Source organism: Branchiostoma belcheri, unplaced genomic scaffold (genome assembly GCF_001625305.1).
Source record: "Branchiostoma belcheri isolate BF01 breed outbred unplaced genomic scaffold, Haploidv18h27 scaffold20, whole genome shotgun sequence".
Taxonomy (NCBI): domain Eukaryota; kingdom Metazoa; phylum Chordata; class Leptocardii; order Amphioxiformes; family Branchiostomatidae; genus Branchiostoma; species Branchiostoma belcheri.
The window spans coordinates 3,069,454-3,084,948 of record NW_017803491.1 but is presented as its reverse complement, the minus strand read 5'-3'; the positions used below and the strand labels follow the sequence as shown (position 1 = coordinate 3,084,948).

The window sequence follows — 15,495 nt, the reverse complement described above, 5'->3', positions numbered from 1 at the left end:
GCGTTCTCGCGAGATTTTCCGAGATTTGTCCTTATTTGATCAAGGCAAGATGGCGGCGCTTGTGGCCGCGGGATCCGTCGAAATCCCCTTGCGGGATACAGACGAGGTTTGTGCAATATTTCAAACGTTTTAGCAAATATATTTACGTCAGACCTCATGAACAAGATCTGTGGATATTTTTGCACTCAGATTTGTTGCTCTAGTCGATCTCTGTTCAAGTTGTTTCAGTCGTTGTTGATTGTTACGTCGCACCTCACGTTGTGTTCTCTTTCCTGTCTTCCTTTCTTCTTCTGAACAAGTGAGATCTAAGAACTTACACCTTAAACCAAGCTCAGACTGGTTACGTAGTTGCTAAGAGAAGAAATCAACCTACCAGGCAATGTCGTGAAAACTTATTTTCTTGCCTTTCAGTTTCAGATAAGTAAAACTAAATTTTCACTAAGATCTGTTCACAATCACATGATCTTGATACCTTGATACCGTCTACAGTCGAGTAAGGCTTCTTCCCGCCTGTTGTGGACTGGTCTTAGACGCCTTCTTCGTACTTCAGGTGCTCCCAGTGTCGATCCAATCTCGTTTTAAACTGGTTGACTGTTTCACTGGATACTACAGTCGGCGGCAGCGAATTCCAGTCTTTGATGACCCTCACACTGAATACATGCTGTCTACTCCTTGACTTGGCCAATGGTACCTTCAACTTGAAGTTGTGGCCTCTTGTTGTACCCCCTGCTAACTCAAAGAAGTTGTCTGCTTGTACCCTTTCCTGCCCAGTCAGGAACTTGAGAACACCTGAATCATATCTCCCCTTCTTCTTCTATATCCCAGGGACGGTAGTCTAAGCCTCTTTAGTCTCTCACTGTAGGGGAGCTCCCTGAGCCCAGACACTAGTTTTGTAGCTCTTCTCTGCACCGCCTCCACTTTCTGCTGGTCGAGGGAGTAGTGGGGTCCCCAGATTACATTCCCATATTCCAGGTGGGGGCGTACCATGGTCTTGAAGAGTGTAGGGACTGTGTCTTTGTCCAAGTTGTAGAAGGTCCTCTTAATCAAACCCAAGACTTGGTTTCCTTTGTTTGCCGCTTTTGCTGTATGTGAATGGAATGAGAGCTGGTTGTCTATTGTTACGCCAAGGTCTTTCTCCTCCACCGTTTCTTCAATGGTTTGTCCTCCCAGACTGTAGCTGTTTTTCTGGTTCGTTCTTCCTAAGTGGAGCACTTTGCACTTAGTAAGTAACGGTAAAAAGTAACTGCCATGCTTGTGACCATTCCCCCACTGTGTTTAGGTCCTGCTGCAGTGCATCTTCTCCGGTCTTGTCATGGACAGTTTTGTACAATTTACTATCGTCCGCAAATATTTTTATTCCACTAGCCACTGCCTCGGGTAGGTCATTTATGTAGATCACAAACAGAATTGGTCCAAGGACACTACCCTGCGGAATGCCGCTCTTGACTTCCCTCCAAGACGAAAACTGTCCGTTTACCACTACCCGTTGCTTCCTCAGTCTTAGGAAGTCTTCAACCTCAGTCTTAGGAAGTCTTCAACCCAGTTCCTTGTTCTTTGTTGCATGTGTAGTTTTTTGTCATCAAGGAGATAACCTGATGATGATGCTTGATGACTAGTACTTTATTTTCCTACAGCAAAAAAAGGAATCAGATCAGATCATGTTATCCAGTGCAGGAACTGATGCATAGCAGCTGCAGAATTTGGGTCTGCTTGTCAGGTTCCATATGTGTAGAAGTCAGAACTGTATTAATTTAGTCACAAATGTTACTATATGATGTTTCTTGAAAGTGTAAACAGACGTGATGAAGCTGTATGTTTGAACCCATTCCAGGTGATAGAACTTGACCTTGACCAGCTGCCTGATGGAGAGGAGGTGTTGAACATCCTACGTCAGGAGAATGTGGTCCTCACTGTGTGGATCACACTGGCTGTACGTATGCACATAAACTACACATGCTTCTATTAATATTATAGTCTTTGTAAGGTCGTCTGTCACTCTGTGCAATACATGTAGCATCAGGGCTCTCCCCAAGCAATGAAGTAGGGTGCTCCCCCTCCCCCCAAAACCCTAGCACCTCACCCAAAATGTTCAAATTTAGGGTTTTCTCTTAGAATTTTCATGAAAATTTGCTGATTTTTTTTTCAAGATGTCAAACGCCTAAGGAGGACCTCTCCCCAAAAATTTTGTAATGAGTTAAACAAGCATGAAATTTCGTAAATTTCATTGAAGTACGATGTACGAAGTATCAAATAGTTTCAATAAAAATTATGTGGAGCGTAGGGGTGTCCTCTTGGAACCACAAATATGTGTTCTGCTATTTCTAGTGAACTTCAAACACCACGAAACCACCTTTTCATATTCACACAGTGAAATAAAACCACAAAATAAAACTCCAAAAGTAAATGCATTACAGTAGTACGATACTCTGTATATAGGTGATCATGTATATCAATGTCTGTTCCCTTGCAGCTGGAGTATTACAAACAGGGTAAGGCTCAAGACTTTGTCAAGATCCTGGAGGCGGCGCGAACGGACGCCAACCATGACTACCGGAACCACGAGATCGACCAGATGAAGTCGCTGGACACGCTGGCCGCGTACTACGTGCAGCAGGCACGGAAGGAGAAGAACAAGGATCGCAAGAAGGAGCTGTTCACGCAGGCCACGCTCCTGTACACCATGGCTGACAAAATCATCATGTACGACCAGGTCAGGGTGCACAACTTCTTACCACTTTTTCCTGTAACATAAACAGTTTTGACATGATTGGCACTGTCCATCTTATTTTAAATTTAGATCAGCCAGTCTGTAAAATCTCACAAAAGAGAATATGCTGGTACCTGTTGTAATTAAAAAGAATATTTTTGAAAAATTATAAAAGCTGAAGTTATAATACCAGTGTTTACAGTTGTGAGCATATGTTTTTGTGTTCCTGTAGAACCATCTCCTGGGCCGTGCCTGTTTCTGCCTGCTGGAGGGAGACAAGATGGACCAGGCTGATGCACAGTTCAACTTTGTACTCAACCAGTCTCCAAACAACATCCCTGCACTACTGGGTAGGTTTATACTCATGTCAGTTTTACTTCTGCAGATTATTGCGTCCAATAAAAAATTGATACGTTTCATACGTAGCTTATACATGTTTTTTTTTCTCACACAGGAAAAGCCTGTATCTCTTTTAACAAGAAAGACTACAGAGGAGCCCTGGCCTACTACAAGAAGGCTTTGAGAACAAATCCTAACTGTCCAGGTAAGTGCACAATATAGCAACCGTTATATTCTTGTGTGAAATGTATTCTTCCACTGTTGTTAGCCTTCCACATCTGCTGCAGTTCTCATCAGAATTGCCAGGGAGCGTTAGTGACAGTTATCCATGACTGATGCATGGCAGCTGTAGACAGCTCTGTCCAGGATGTTCTATGTTCATGACAGGTTGACTAACATTGTATATCTCTGTGTACCACAGCTGAAGTCAGACTGGGTATGGGACACTGCTTTATGAAACTCAGCAAGGCAGATAAAGCAAGGTACATGCACAATTCTATATTCAAACATCTTTTTAGCTCAGGCTATAATGATATCTGAAGACAAGAAAGTATAATGTAAAATGAGGGACCTACAAAGCTCTGTAACAATGTATTCAGGGCTCTAGCCAGCACCTGTTTTTCCGTCAATTGCAGGAACTTTACGCCAAAAAGCAGTTACTCAAGCAACTGGATATGATTTTGAACTTTGTTGTGTGTCACGGTAAAAATTTTTAACCAATCAACCTTGACAGACACAGTTGACAAAAATCTTGAATCGTTCCTTTGTTAATTTCTCCTAGACTATAGCTATGAAAATTTCTCTTGATGCACATGTAGCATTGCCTTTTGGTATTGCTATGCATACCTTTATGCAAAACAATCACAAAGAAAATGTTAATTTACATCATCTCTCTACAGCCTTGCCTTCCAGAGAGCCCTGGAGTTGAACCCCAAGTGTGTAGGGGCCCTGGTGGGCCTGGCTATCTTAGAACTCAACAGCAAAGAGGTAGGTTCCCCCTTTTTTTAGATCCTCAGAAACAACAACATGAGATTCAGAAATGTCAAGAACTATTCGTTGATGAAATTTTGCCATATAGAAATCTAATGATGCATTTACTAACACAGGTCTAAGGTAACATAACATAGGTCTAAGTTAATGCCTTTACAAACATTTTTTTTTAATTCTTAGGACAAGGAATCCATCAGGAGAGGTGTACAGTATTTGTCCAGGGCCTACACCATAGACTCCACTAATCCCATGGTACTCAACCACCTCGCCAACCATTTCTTCTTCAAAAAGGTCAGTCTGAATGGCTCCCTTTCTACTACAGTTGTATAAACATTTATTTCTCAAGTATAGTGATGCATACTTAAACCCAATTTTAGGTTCAGGTCCGGATTCAAGTCCAGAGGTTTAGGTTCAGTTCCGGACTTGTAAGTCCGGACCTAAACCCATGGCATATACAAAATTGCATGTTGGCAACCTTGCAATGTTGTCTGGGTGAAGCTTTGGCCACATAACATGGAGGCTGACACTTGACGATGCCCGATGGCAATGTTTTCTTTGTTTTGCAGCAAAGATTTTTACAATCTACGGAAGGTTTTAGGTGGTTTGGAAAGAAAAGGGGTATGTGAAATGGTCTTTTATGGTAATAAGTCCGGACTCGGTTCTTGACTTTTAGGTTTTTTTGGACTCGAACCTAAACATTCTTACAAGTCCGAATCCAAGTCCAGTGAACCGGTATGCATCACTACTCAAGTAAAGGGGGTTGAATCAAAACAACACAATATTGTGCCAACATAAGCTATAAATTCTATTATATTTAGAAATGTACTGTGTATGCAGTGTTCTGAAGCTCTGTGGACAAAATGTTTGGAAGACCAGTATTACCATTTTTCTATAGGAAATATTTCTGTGTACAAATTCTGAGTATAGTTTTTTGGGGGGTGTCTTAACATTGGTACTCAAAGTGTTGGGTGTTGTACTCTTTATTCAGTACACATAGAAATACTATTGTTTGAGGAAATTTTCAGCTGTTCATCTGTGTATGTCTGAATGCAGGACTACAATAAGGTACAGCACCTGGCCCTGCATGCCTTCCATGGAACAGAGGTGGAGGCTATCCAGGCTGAGTCCTGCTATCAGCTAGCCAGGTCCTTCCACGTACAGGTATGGGCTTCCATGGACGACAAGCTTTTAAAGCAGTTCTAGGAAGGTGTTTATTATGCCACTAATGTTCTATGCTAAATGTATCTTGACCAATCTTTACAATCACTTTGGCAGTGCTTTATTGTAAAATTTGTATATGACATCTTGAAACCACTTTTAAGTCTTTGCATGCAAAGCTAGCCCCTACACAGGTAGTAGTCTACTTTTACTGTGTACTAAATCTTTCTGTTTGCTTACATGTCCATAGTCATTTGAATACAGTAGACTCATATAGGAGGGAATGGTGTGACTGCAGACTGATAGGAAGGTCAAATTTGAGGTCAAAATGTTCTCCCCGCAGGTTCGGAGGAAAAAAAAGTGGAATATTCTCAGAATCAGCAAAAAATTCTCAATAATGTATTTAACAAAAAATTGACAACAATTTTAAATACTCCACGGATGTATAAAGTGTTTGATTTCTTGTTCTGAATGTTGTTTTCCCCTGACAGGGTGACTATGACCAGGCGTTCCAGTATTACTACCAGGCTACCCAGTTTGCCTCCACACAGTTTGTCCTGCCACAGTTTGGACTGGGACAGATGTACATCTACAGAGGAGACAACGAAAATGTGAGTGGGAACTGTTTATCATAGCTTTTCAGGGCTCAAAATACTGGGTGTATATATTCACCTTAGTGCATATAAAATGGGGCTATGCTGGTTTTTCTAATGTCTACCTGCACCTAACCTTCACCGGCTAATGTACTGTGTTTATATACAAATGTCACCATCTATGAAGTATAAAAGAAGTAATGGCAATGGTTTTTGAACAGTTTCTAGTATGATCCATACTTTGGTGCAGGTAAAATTTGCCTGGTGCTGGTAATTTTTAATGTTACCTGCACCAGTGCAGGTATGCAGAAAAAAGTGATTCGAGCCCTGCCTTTTTAATGTTTATCAAGCTTTCTCAGTTACATATGACTTTGAATATTTTTATTTTAACAAAATTTGTTTCTTGGATTCACAGGCAGCACAGTGCTTTGAGAAAGTTCTGAAACACTTCCCCAACAACTATGAGACTATGAAGATCCTGGGCTCGCTGTATGCACAGTCTTCTGACCAGGAGAAGAGAGACATTGCCAAGGTACAATCCTACACAGTATCTCGTTCTTGATACCATTGCTATTGAATATTAGTTACATAAAATTTTTGGGCATCTACATGTATGCTCAGTGAGAAAGCCAAGGCCTAAATCCATCGGTGAAGGTGAAACATCCAGGTAATAAGGTTCTACAAAATCATATCCAGTTGCTTGAGTAACTGTTTTTTGGCAAGGCCTAAAAAAAGTGAATCATAAGGAATACAATCAATGTGGCTAAAGAGCCATGGTCTTCAGTGATAACTATTTTTTTAAGCCAGGGTATGTGAATTCTGGTCAGATGAAAGTTAACTCTCTTTGTATACCCTTTCTTGGACACAGCATCACTCACTGTCAACATTTCTGTCACATAAAAACTGTGTCTGTTCTTCTGTAGCAACACCTGAAAAAGGTGACAGAACAGTTTCCTGATGATGTGGAAGCCTGGATTGAGCTGGCTCAGATCTTGGAGCAGTCAGACATCCAGGTAAGAAAGCTGACAATTAAGTGTATCATTCTCACTTCAAAGTTTCTACCCAAGATGTGTTTCTGTCCCCTCCTTATTCACCAACATTGCTGTGTTTGTACTGTGATATTTTTTCAAGACTGCAGTACTTCTTTGTGTTGTTAGGGGGCGCTTCAAGCCTATGGCACTGCCACACGTATCCTGAAGGAAAAGGTACAGGCTGATGTGCCACCAGAGATCCTGAACAACGTGGGGGCCCTGCACTTCAGACTGGGGAACTTACAGGAGGCAAAGGTCCATAGGACAATACTTACTTAATGCAAAACCTTCTGAGAATGAAATGTGTGTTTGGTGAACTGGACTTTCCTAAGGTGCCATCGTGTTGAAAAAAAATGCCCAAAGTTCCTCCAAGAAGCTTTATTAGTCTTTATTTGCAAAATCAATAATTTGAAATATTTCATATTTTGTGCCTTTGTTCACACAGAAGTAAATTGAATAGTTTGTAGTTGACAGCAATGTTTATTGCAATTGCACGTGGTACAATGTACAAAAAAAAGGTACAGAAAAAGAGCTAATAAGAAATTCTAATTACTCAAACAACAAGGGCTAGCACAAGTCTGTCGTTGATATAGTGTTACAATCAAGTGGGCCTAATCACGAGTTTTGGTATTTTTTCTAATAACAAACATATGAGTGAATTTTTTTCATTTCACAGAAATATTACGTGGCTTCGCTGGACCGTTCCAAACAGGAGGCTCAGCACGACGAGACGTACTACAGCGCCATCTCCGTCACCACGTCCTACAACCTGGCGCGGCTGTTCGAGGCGCTCTGCATGTACCAGGACGCAGAGAAGCTGTACAAGGAGGTGCTGAGGGAACATCCCAACTATGTGGACTGTTACCTCCGCCTGGGCTGCATGGCCAGGGACAGGGGGCAGATCTATGAGGCCTCCGATTGGTTCAAGGAGGCTCTCCAGATTAATCAGGTGGGTGGAGTTCATTTTGTCCATCAAATGTCTCAGAATCTGGCCAGGGAGCCAACAGGAATTAGAAGTGACATGGGGGAATTCAATAAGAGAAGATTGCATACTTCCCAGATGTCTGAAATCTCTGACTTTTTGGTCATAATTTGACATGTCATGATCATAGACAAAATTTATGTTGAAGACTTGTCTGTGTAGTCAGACTGTCTCTGATTTGCTGTTCTGCACCCAGACATATTTTGATCGTGACCTACTTTCTCCTTACCTGCAGAACCACCCGGATGCCTGGTCCCTGCTTGGTAACCTCCACTTGGCTAATCAGGAGTGGGGGCCGGGGCAGAAGAACTTTGAGTGGATATTCTGATCATAACCTACTTTCTCTGTACTTACAGAACCACCCGGATGCCTGGTCTCTGATTGGTAACCTCCACTTGGCTAAGCAGGAGTGGGGGCCGGGGCAGAAGAACTTTGAGTGGATATTCTGATCATAACCTACTTTCTCTGTACTTACAGGACCACCCGGATGCCTGGTCTCTGATTGGTAACCTCCACTTGGCTAAGCAGGAGTGGGGGCCGGGGCAGAAGAAGTTTGAACGGATCCTGAAACACCCAGACACGGCTAGTGATGCCTACTCCATGCTGGCCCTGGGGAACGTGTGGCTACAGACACTCCATCAACCACAGAGGGACAAGGAAAAGGTACCGATCCAAAATATTTTGATCTTTTTTACCTTTCTATCCAATCTGTATTGTATATGTAAAAGTATAGGGTTTTTCTGGAAAAATTGGAAATGTGTTGTTGTAGCATTGGTGTTGTAGCAAACTGTAATCTAATTTCATAATCCAAATGTGTTACAGTAGTGACTATGATGCCAATTGCATAACTCTCAAAGTCATTGCATCTGAGGTAGTTTTAGCAACTTCTTCTACAATTTCTTATTTTCCATTTCCGTTGTTTTTGTTCTGCCCCCAGGAAAAGCGACATCAGGACCGTGCTCTTGCCATGTACAAACAAGTCCTGAGGAACGACCCTAAAAATCTGTATGCTGCCAATGGCATCGGTAAGGCATCGGTACCGTACATATCAAATATTTACACTGTCACTACCGGGTATTGTTGTGAAAGCTTTGTAAGATTTCACCATGAATGCTTTGTCCACCAAGCAGTATGTGGAAGTTCTGTACTAACAAAGGTATTACTAACATGGAGGGTTGTGTTTGTTCCAGGTGCAGTTCTGGCTCAGAAGAACTGTATCCGGGAAGCCAGAGATGTGTTTGCACAGGTATGTCTTTGTTTCATTTTGTTTGGTTTCATAAACCTTAGACCAGGGACCAGGTCCTGGCTTAGGTACTTGCTTGCTTGTTTGTGCCTTTATTTAGACTTGATATTAGCCTTTTAGGCCACTTTTCATGGGGGTGGAACAGTGCTGTTTTTGATGAAGTGTTTAACTGCTGTCCTTTCTGACTGTCCACAGGTCCGTGAGGCTACAGCAGACATGCGTGATGTGTGGCTGAACCTGGCACACATCTATGTGGAACAGCGCCAGTATGTCAGTGCCATTCAGATGGTGAGCAAACTGGTTCTTTTTTGGCTACACCCCAGGAGCATGCCTAATAGTGTAGTGTGAAAATAGTCTGTAAGAGTTATGTAAATTGTAATATGTAGTGCAGAGTATATTTCTTTTATCCTGTCTTTCACCCTTTATGAAAATAATTTGTTAGTACTGCTGAACTTTATCTGATTTTATACCTTAAAAACGACATGTTCCCAGCCGCGACCTGACCTTTTGCCTGACCTATGACCTAACCTTTCACCCCTACAGTATGAGAACTGTCTGAAGAAGTTCTATAAGTGCCAGGACACGGATGTGCTGCTGTACCTGGCACGGGCGTACTACAAGCTGGGCAAGCATAAGGAGTGTCGACAGATCCTGCTCAAGGTAAACTCAGTGGTCATGGGTTCAATTCCCATAGAGGGGAGGTCATATACTCTACCTAGCATTTCTGTATGTGACGTTTCTAAAGTCAGGTCGTTAATTTCTTTGTTAGTTGTCAGTAGAAATGAACATGATCGTGATTACAGTTGTCTGTAATTTTTCTACATGTTACAAAATTTCTTTGTGTTACACCATGATTATTTCTGGGTACTGAAGTATTAGTTTGGGTGGCAGAGCTGTGGGTTTATCTAGGTTGACGGCACAAGGGCAGTGGGAAGATTGATTCATTGGAAGAAGGAAAGTAGGTCTAAGGTCTCAGAAACTGGCTAGAAGCCAGCAGAAATTACAAGCCATACTTTTCTGAAAACTGAAATGTCAATATTCTTGTTTAAAGTTTAAACTTCATATCCCACACAAAGAAGTGCTCTCACCTAGAGCTTTTCACCAGTCACTCTGGTCTTCCTCAGTAGACTGATCCAGTGAAGCTTCTTTTGTCACGTGGCTTCTTTGAACTTGACGTCAACACTGGGTGACAAGCCTCACTGGGTCAGTCTACTGAGGAAGACCAGAGTGACTGGTTGAAAGCTCTAGGTGTCTCTATTACTTTTTTTGTGTTCGATTTAAAGTTTAAACTTCAAGCATGTAACTACCAACACAGATGAACTTTCATGATAGTGTTTGATTTCTTGTTATCATCTGAAGCAATTCCTTGTTAACTCTCCAGGCCCGTCACGTGTCCCCCCACGACACTGTCCTGCTGTACAACATGTCGCTGGTCATGCAGAAAATGGCCACATCTGTGCTGAAGGACGAGAAGAGCAACCTGAAGACTGTGCTGGGGGCCGTCAGGGAGCTGGAACTGGCACACAGGTACTGTACTGTACAAGCAGTTCTTATGAGAGTAGGAAATTTAATGGCACAGTCAAATTTATTGTATGTCGCAGTCTGATTTTGATTGACAGGTGTAGAATTTACAAGCAGGTTGTGACAGAACCAACTGCTGACATGGATCTAAGACCCTTTTATATAACAAGATAGCTTAATTTTATATGATGCATGCACTTCTATCCCCTTAAATATCCCCTTTTAATAATGCTCTTTGTGATTGTACAATAGTGTACAACAAATGTCCTAAACATGACTTGCCCTAAACATGATCATACAAATCTCTAATATGGGCCAACAATAGGTTGAGAATTGGGTATGCTGAGCTTCCTTTGTTGCATACCTTTATTATGAGAAAACAAAGCTATGTATAATGGTCAAACTTTGTTTTTTCCAGGTATTTCAACTACCTGAGCCGAGAGGGTGACCGTATGAGGTTCGACCTGAAACAGGCAGAGGTTGAAGCCAGGTAAACAAAAAAATTGTACAATTGTATTTTAGGAGAAATGTTGCTTCCATGTATTGTGAATTGATAAATGTTTCTACAACAAAGATCTTTATTCACAACCAAAGTAGTGTACAAGACAGTCGTTTACCAACCTTAGCTTGAGCTGTGATTTAACTGTCCTTTCTCTTGCATAATGTGATTGCTAACATGTCGTTTCTAATGACACCCATCCCAGGCAGTGCTCTGACTTGCTGAGCCAGGCTCAGTACCACGTGGCGCGGGCCCGCCGTCAGGACGAGGAGGAGCGGGAGGTGAGGATGAGACAGGAGCAGGAGCGGGAGGCCCTGCGACAGAAACAGCTGGAGGAGCAGCGTAAGAAGACGGAGGAGCGCGAGCAGCAGGCGCGGGAACTGCAGGAGAAGCGACGTCAGTACCTCGACAAGACCAAGAACCTCCTGGTGCTGCCGGACGAGCCGCCGGACGAGCCCAAACCCAGGAAGAAGGGCGGTGGTGGAGGACGGGTGAGTTTGGTAGAATGCACAATATCTCTGTAACACTCCACCAAATCAGTGAATGTATGTATGTCTTGTAGGGGAATCCTATAGCTGTAGGAATGTCTGATGGCTTAAATTTTGCTTTTCTTCATGACTTATCATTTACCCTAATCTTAACCACCACTTGCTGATTCTCTGCTCTTGTCGTTCTGTTTTACTCCATTCTTTTTCTGTGACAATTTTGTTAAGTCAACTCTGTCAATCTATCCTTTGAAATTATTGTTTCTGTTATCTTCTTCCAATTTCTCACATCCCCCTATCATAATTTGTTCCTTTCCCTTTTCTTTCTGTGTATTTTCTGTTCTTCCTTTGATGTTTTGTCTCTTGTGCTAAAGCTCTCTTGTCTTCTCATGTCTGTTCTGTGTGTGTCATTCTAATCCTAAGAAAGTGCACTACTCAGAGACAGTTGATGATGATGATGGTATGCCTGTCAGGAAGAAGTCCAGGTCAAAGGGTGGACTGGTAAGGCTCTGGGAGTGTTCCAGAGTTAGGTCACGTTACTCAAGCCAGCAAGTAGCAACAAGAAGATGATATGGCTCTTGTACAATGAATAGCTAATGTATTTTTTGTCCAATGTACCAGAATATTCAACAGTTCTGTTTGTGCCGTGTGATAGCATGTTCTTGTGCTGTTGTTTATAAAATTGCAAATCCTTGTCTAACCATTAGTATACTTAAGTAGCCATATGGGTACGAATTCTCGGTTGGTTACGGGTTAGGCAGCAGGGAGAAGGTTGAAAAGAGTCATAGGGGTTACACCAATCTCATTACTAATGTATTTTGTGCGTTAGGAATGGCAATAATTGTTGTTTTTTTTTCTGTTAAGCTTGTTTCAGTACATACTAAATCACTTGTAACCCTCCAACACAGTTGAAATGAACAAATATTTACTTTGCTCACGAATCTTTACATTCATTACAATATCTGTAGATGAGAGAATTCACTCACATCTGTAAAATTTAATGATTATTTCAACACAATCTCTTTTCTTTCTGTGTGTGTTCTCTTCTCTGTGTCCTGTCCACACCTGTCCCCAGTTTATACATGATCCCAGCATAAAGAACTCCCAAAGGGTGAGTTGGTAGGTTCACTACCCAAGGGTGTGCATGGAGTATGCCAGTATGCTGCTGGAATAATGGGTTGTCATAGGGCAACAGCTTAACCCCCTTCATACCCATTGGTAGAGGCTTTGCACTCTGCTATAGAGCCTAGGCTTGAAATGCATTTATGGCTGACTAGTTATAGGTAGTACAACTGTATTAAAGATACTGATGTTATGCTATTTTGGCAGTGCCTTTTTAATTGAATTACTAACTTGCCATGTGATATGTCAACATACATGTACATGTAGGTATGCATACCACAACTGCTATTATCTATTTATCATGAATTATGGATGTTTTGTTGATAGACATAGAATTACGCTTAAGTTCAAGAGGCACTTTGAGGCAATGATACCGACTCATTGACAGAAGATTTTCCCACATTTTGTTCACGAAATACTGATTTCTTCCTTTCAGCGTAAACGTGATATAGATGACATTATCGATGACGGCAGTGGCAGCAGCATGAGCGGTGGGGAGGGGGGTGCGGAGGGAGGAGTGCCAAAGAAGAAGAAACGGATGGAAGGAGAGAAGAAGAAGAGAAAGAGGGAAAGGTTAGCTCTCTCTGTCTTTGCAATTACCTCACATTGTAATCCTTCACAGTGTTTTTGTTTTTGCACTTTTCATGGTTTTTGCCTTGACCTCTCTACCATAAATTCACAACACCCTGAATGTATCTTCTGTGTATGACTACAGCATTGTTTCAACTGCAAATTTAAAGCACTATTAACACTTCCCTAAATCCCTCCTATCCCCCCCAAAAAAGAAGGTTTCACAATTTACAGTAACTTGTAAAGTCAGGCATGTTACAGGATTGCAGGAAAAGTCTGTTAGTACTGATGTTATCTTACTTCTTACACACTTCCCTGCCTTGCAATTCTATTCATATCCAAATATTAAGAAATGCATGAATCGTCCCACAGAAAACCAGCTCGCGAAGCTGCTGACAGCGATGACGAAGAAGGGCAGTCTGGGAAGCGCCCGCGGAAACGCAAGCCCAAGGAGCCAAAGTCTCGCCGCGTGACCTCGCTGGAGCCGCAGCTGTCCGCCAAACAGCTGAGCAAGGTCAAGTCCAAGGCCATCATCTCATCCAGCGACTCCAGCTCAGATGACGAGAAACTCAAGATCGCAGAGCCTGAGAGGTAAGACAGCAAACTGTTGCAGCAGTCAGTATAACACTGCTGCTGTATGCTGCTGTATGCTCAACTAATGTCTGAATCTACTATCTTGAAGTAGTTTGCATAGAATTTAACAATTTAAAAGAGGTATTCCTTGCTCATATCTAATTCCTTGAATTAAAGCATTTTTGTGAAAGGGCAGTTGATGACAAAAGTTCACAACTTTGTATTTCAGTGGCAAAGAGAGCGATAAAGCTTCCAACAAGAGCGGTAGTTCCAGCGACAGCGGCAGTCAGCGTATACGAGAACGCAAGCCAGGAGGTGTGCGGGGAAGGGCCAGGGTTCTCTCCGATAGCGAAAACTCTGAGTCCGAGAAATCAGCAAGTGGGAGCGGCTCTGACAACGAGAAGCGGTCTGGCGGTTCAGCGAAATCGGGCAGTGGAAACGAGTCAGGGCGGTCTCGCTCTGGTAGTGATAACGAATCAGCCAATGAAAAGTCAGGCAGTGCCAGTGGGAACGAGTCAGCCAATGAGAGATCAGGCAGTGGGAATGAATCAGCCAATGAGAGATCAGGCAGTGGGAATGAATCAGCCAATGAGAAATCGGGCAGTGGGAATGAGTCAGGCAATGAGGGCTCTGGGAAAGAGTCAGGTGGGGCTAAGAGCTCTGGGAATGAGAGCTCAGCTAGTGGGGGTGCCAAGTCAGGATCAGAGAACAGTGACTCAGATTAGCCTACTCATCATAACATGATACACCTACCACTGTAAACCCCAAAGGGGCAAGCAGAATGGGGATTGACATCCTTCCAGGAGCTTAACAAATACTGTTCATAGTAGTTGTGTTTATTTACTTGTAGAATGTAACAATTATTCTCTTTTATGTGAATTAATAAGCAAACATGTCTTAGTATTACATCACACAAATCATGCAGAATGACACATAACTACATGTATGTACCCTGTTAGGAGTAACTAGAAAACATATCTTTAAGCATTGTGTTGTAAATTACTACAAATTCTTCCCAACTATTAACGATATCTTGTGGTATTAGTAATTGTTACAATTATATTATAGTAAGGATATTTCAATGTAACATGCCTACAATTTTTCTGTCATAATGGTTTCAAATGCAAAACCTTTGACTGTTCATTTTGACACTGACACTTTGTTTAGATCAAGTGCAATTGTGTCATAATGTTGTAAAAAGCATGTATGTTACCATTTAATTAAACAGAATATACATGTACTCTGTATTGTATAAGATAGCATGTGTATTTTTCTCTCAACAATAACAGGAACTGACATAAGTCTATAGAAAACTGATTAAAAGATGATTGAAAAATCTCATCTCTGAATAAGTCATTATTCTGTTAATCTTTTTTATGTCACCTTCCAAGGTCTAAAGGGTTTAGTGTTTTTGAACCTCCTGGTGTAGCAGGCATCAAAATCTCATTTTTTTGCACCTAAGGCCATGTTGATTTGATTACTAGTGTATGGATGACATCCTCCGGGAACCCCAAAACTGATGCGCGCGTGCGAATAAAAAAAAAGTTTTGCAAAAAAAAAGTTGTTTTCATTATGAAATCTACGTGGTCATGAGGGTTGAACAAATGGGACAGAATATGGTTTGGCGAATAATCTAGTCTTCAAGTTCATTTCTTTACAATTTCGTCTTTTTTCATTTGATT

The 15,495-nt window shown here is 41.9% G+C and overlaps 1 protein-coding gene across 2 annotated transcripts; it reads left to right on the top strand.

Moving 5' to 3' along the window:
- Window positions 1-3: 3 nt before the first annotated feature.
- On the top strand, window positions 4-15,144 carry LOC109469131 (RNA polymerase-associated protein CTR9 homolog). 2 transcript variants are annotated; one of them, XM_019767524.1, is made up of 26 exons: window positions 4-106; window positions 1,832-1,930; window positions 2,471-2,710; window positions 2,940-3,057; window positions 3,162-3,251; window positions 3,468-3,528; window positions 3,946-4,033; window positions 4,217-4,327; window positions 5,090-5,197; window positions 5,686-5,805; window positions 6,203-6,319; window positions 6,711-6,800; window positions 6,945-7,073; window positions 7,495-7,767; window positions 8,278-8,463; window positions 8,738-8,825; window positions 8,991-9,046; window positions 9,239-9,331; window positions 9,587-9,703; window positions 10,425-10,570; window positions 10,983-11,054; window positions 11,269-11,554; window positions 12,624-12,659; window positions 13,107-13,243; window positions 13,613-13,831; window positions 14,043-15,144. In XM_019767524.1, the coding sequence occupies exons 1-26, from the start codon at window positions 50-52 to the stop codon at window positions 14,536-14,538; spliced, it is 3,633 nt and encodes a 1,210-aa protein (XP_019623083.1). In that variant the 5' UTR covers window positions 4-49; the 3' UTR covers window positions 14,539-15,144. The 2 variants fall into 2 exon arrangements, with proteins under 2 accessions (XP_019623083.1, XP_019623085.1); XM_019767526.1 differs by lacking the exon at window positions 12,624-12,659.
- Window positions 15,145-15,495: the final 351 nt, after the last annotated feature.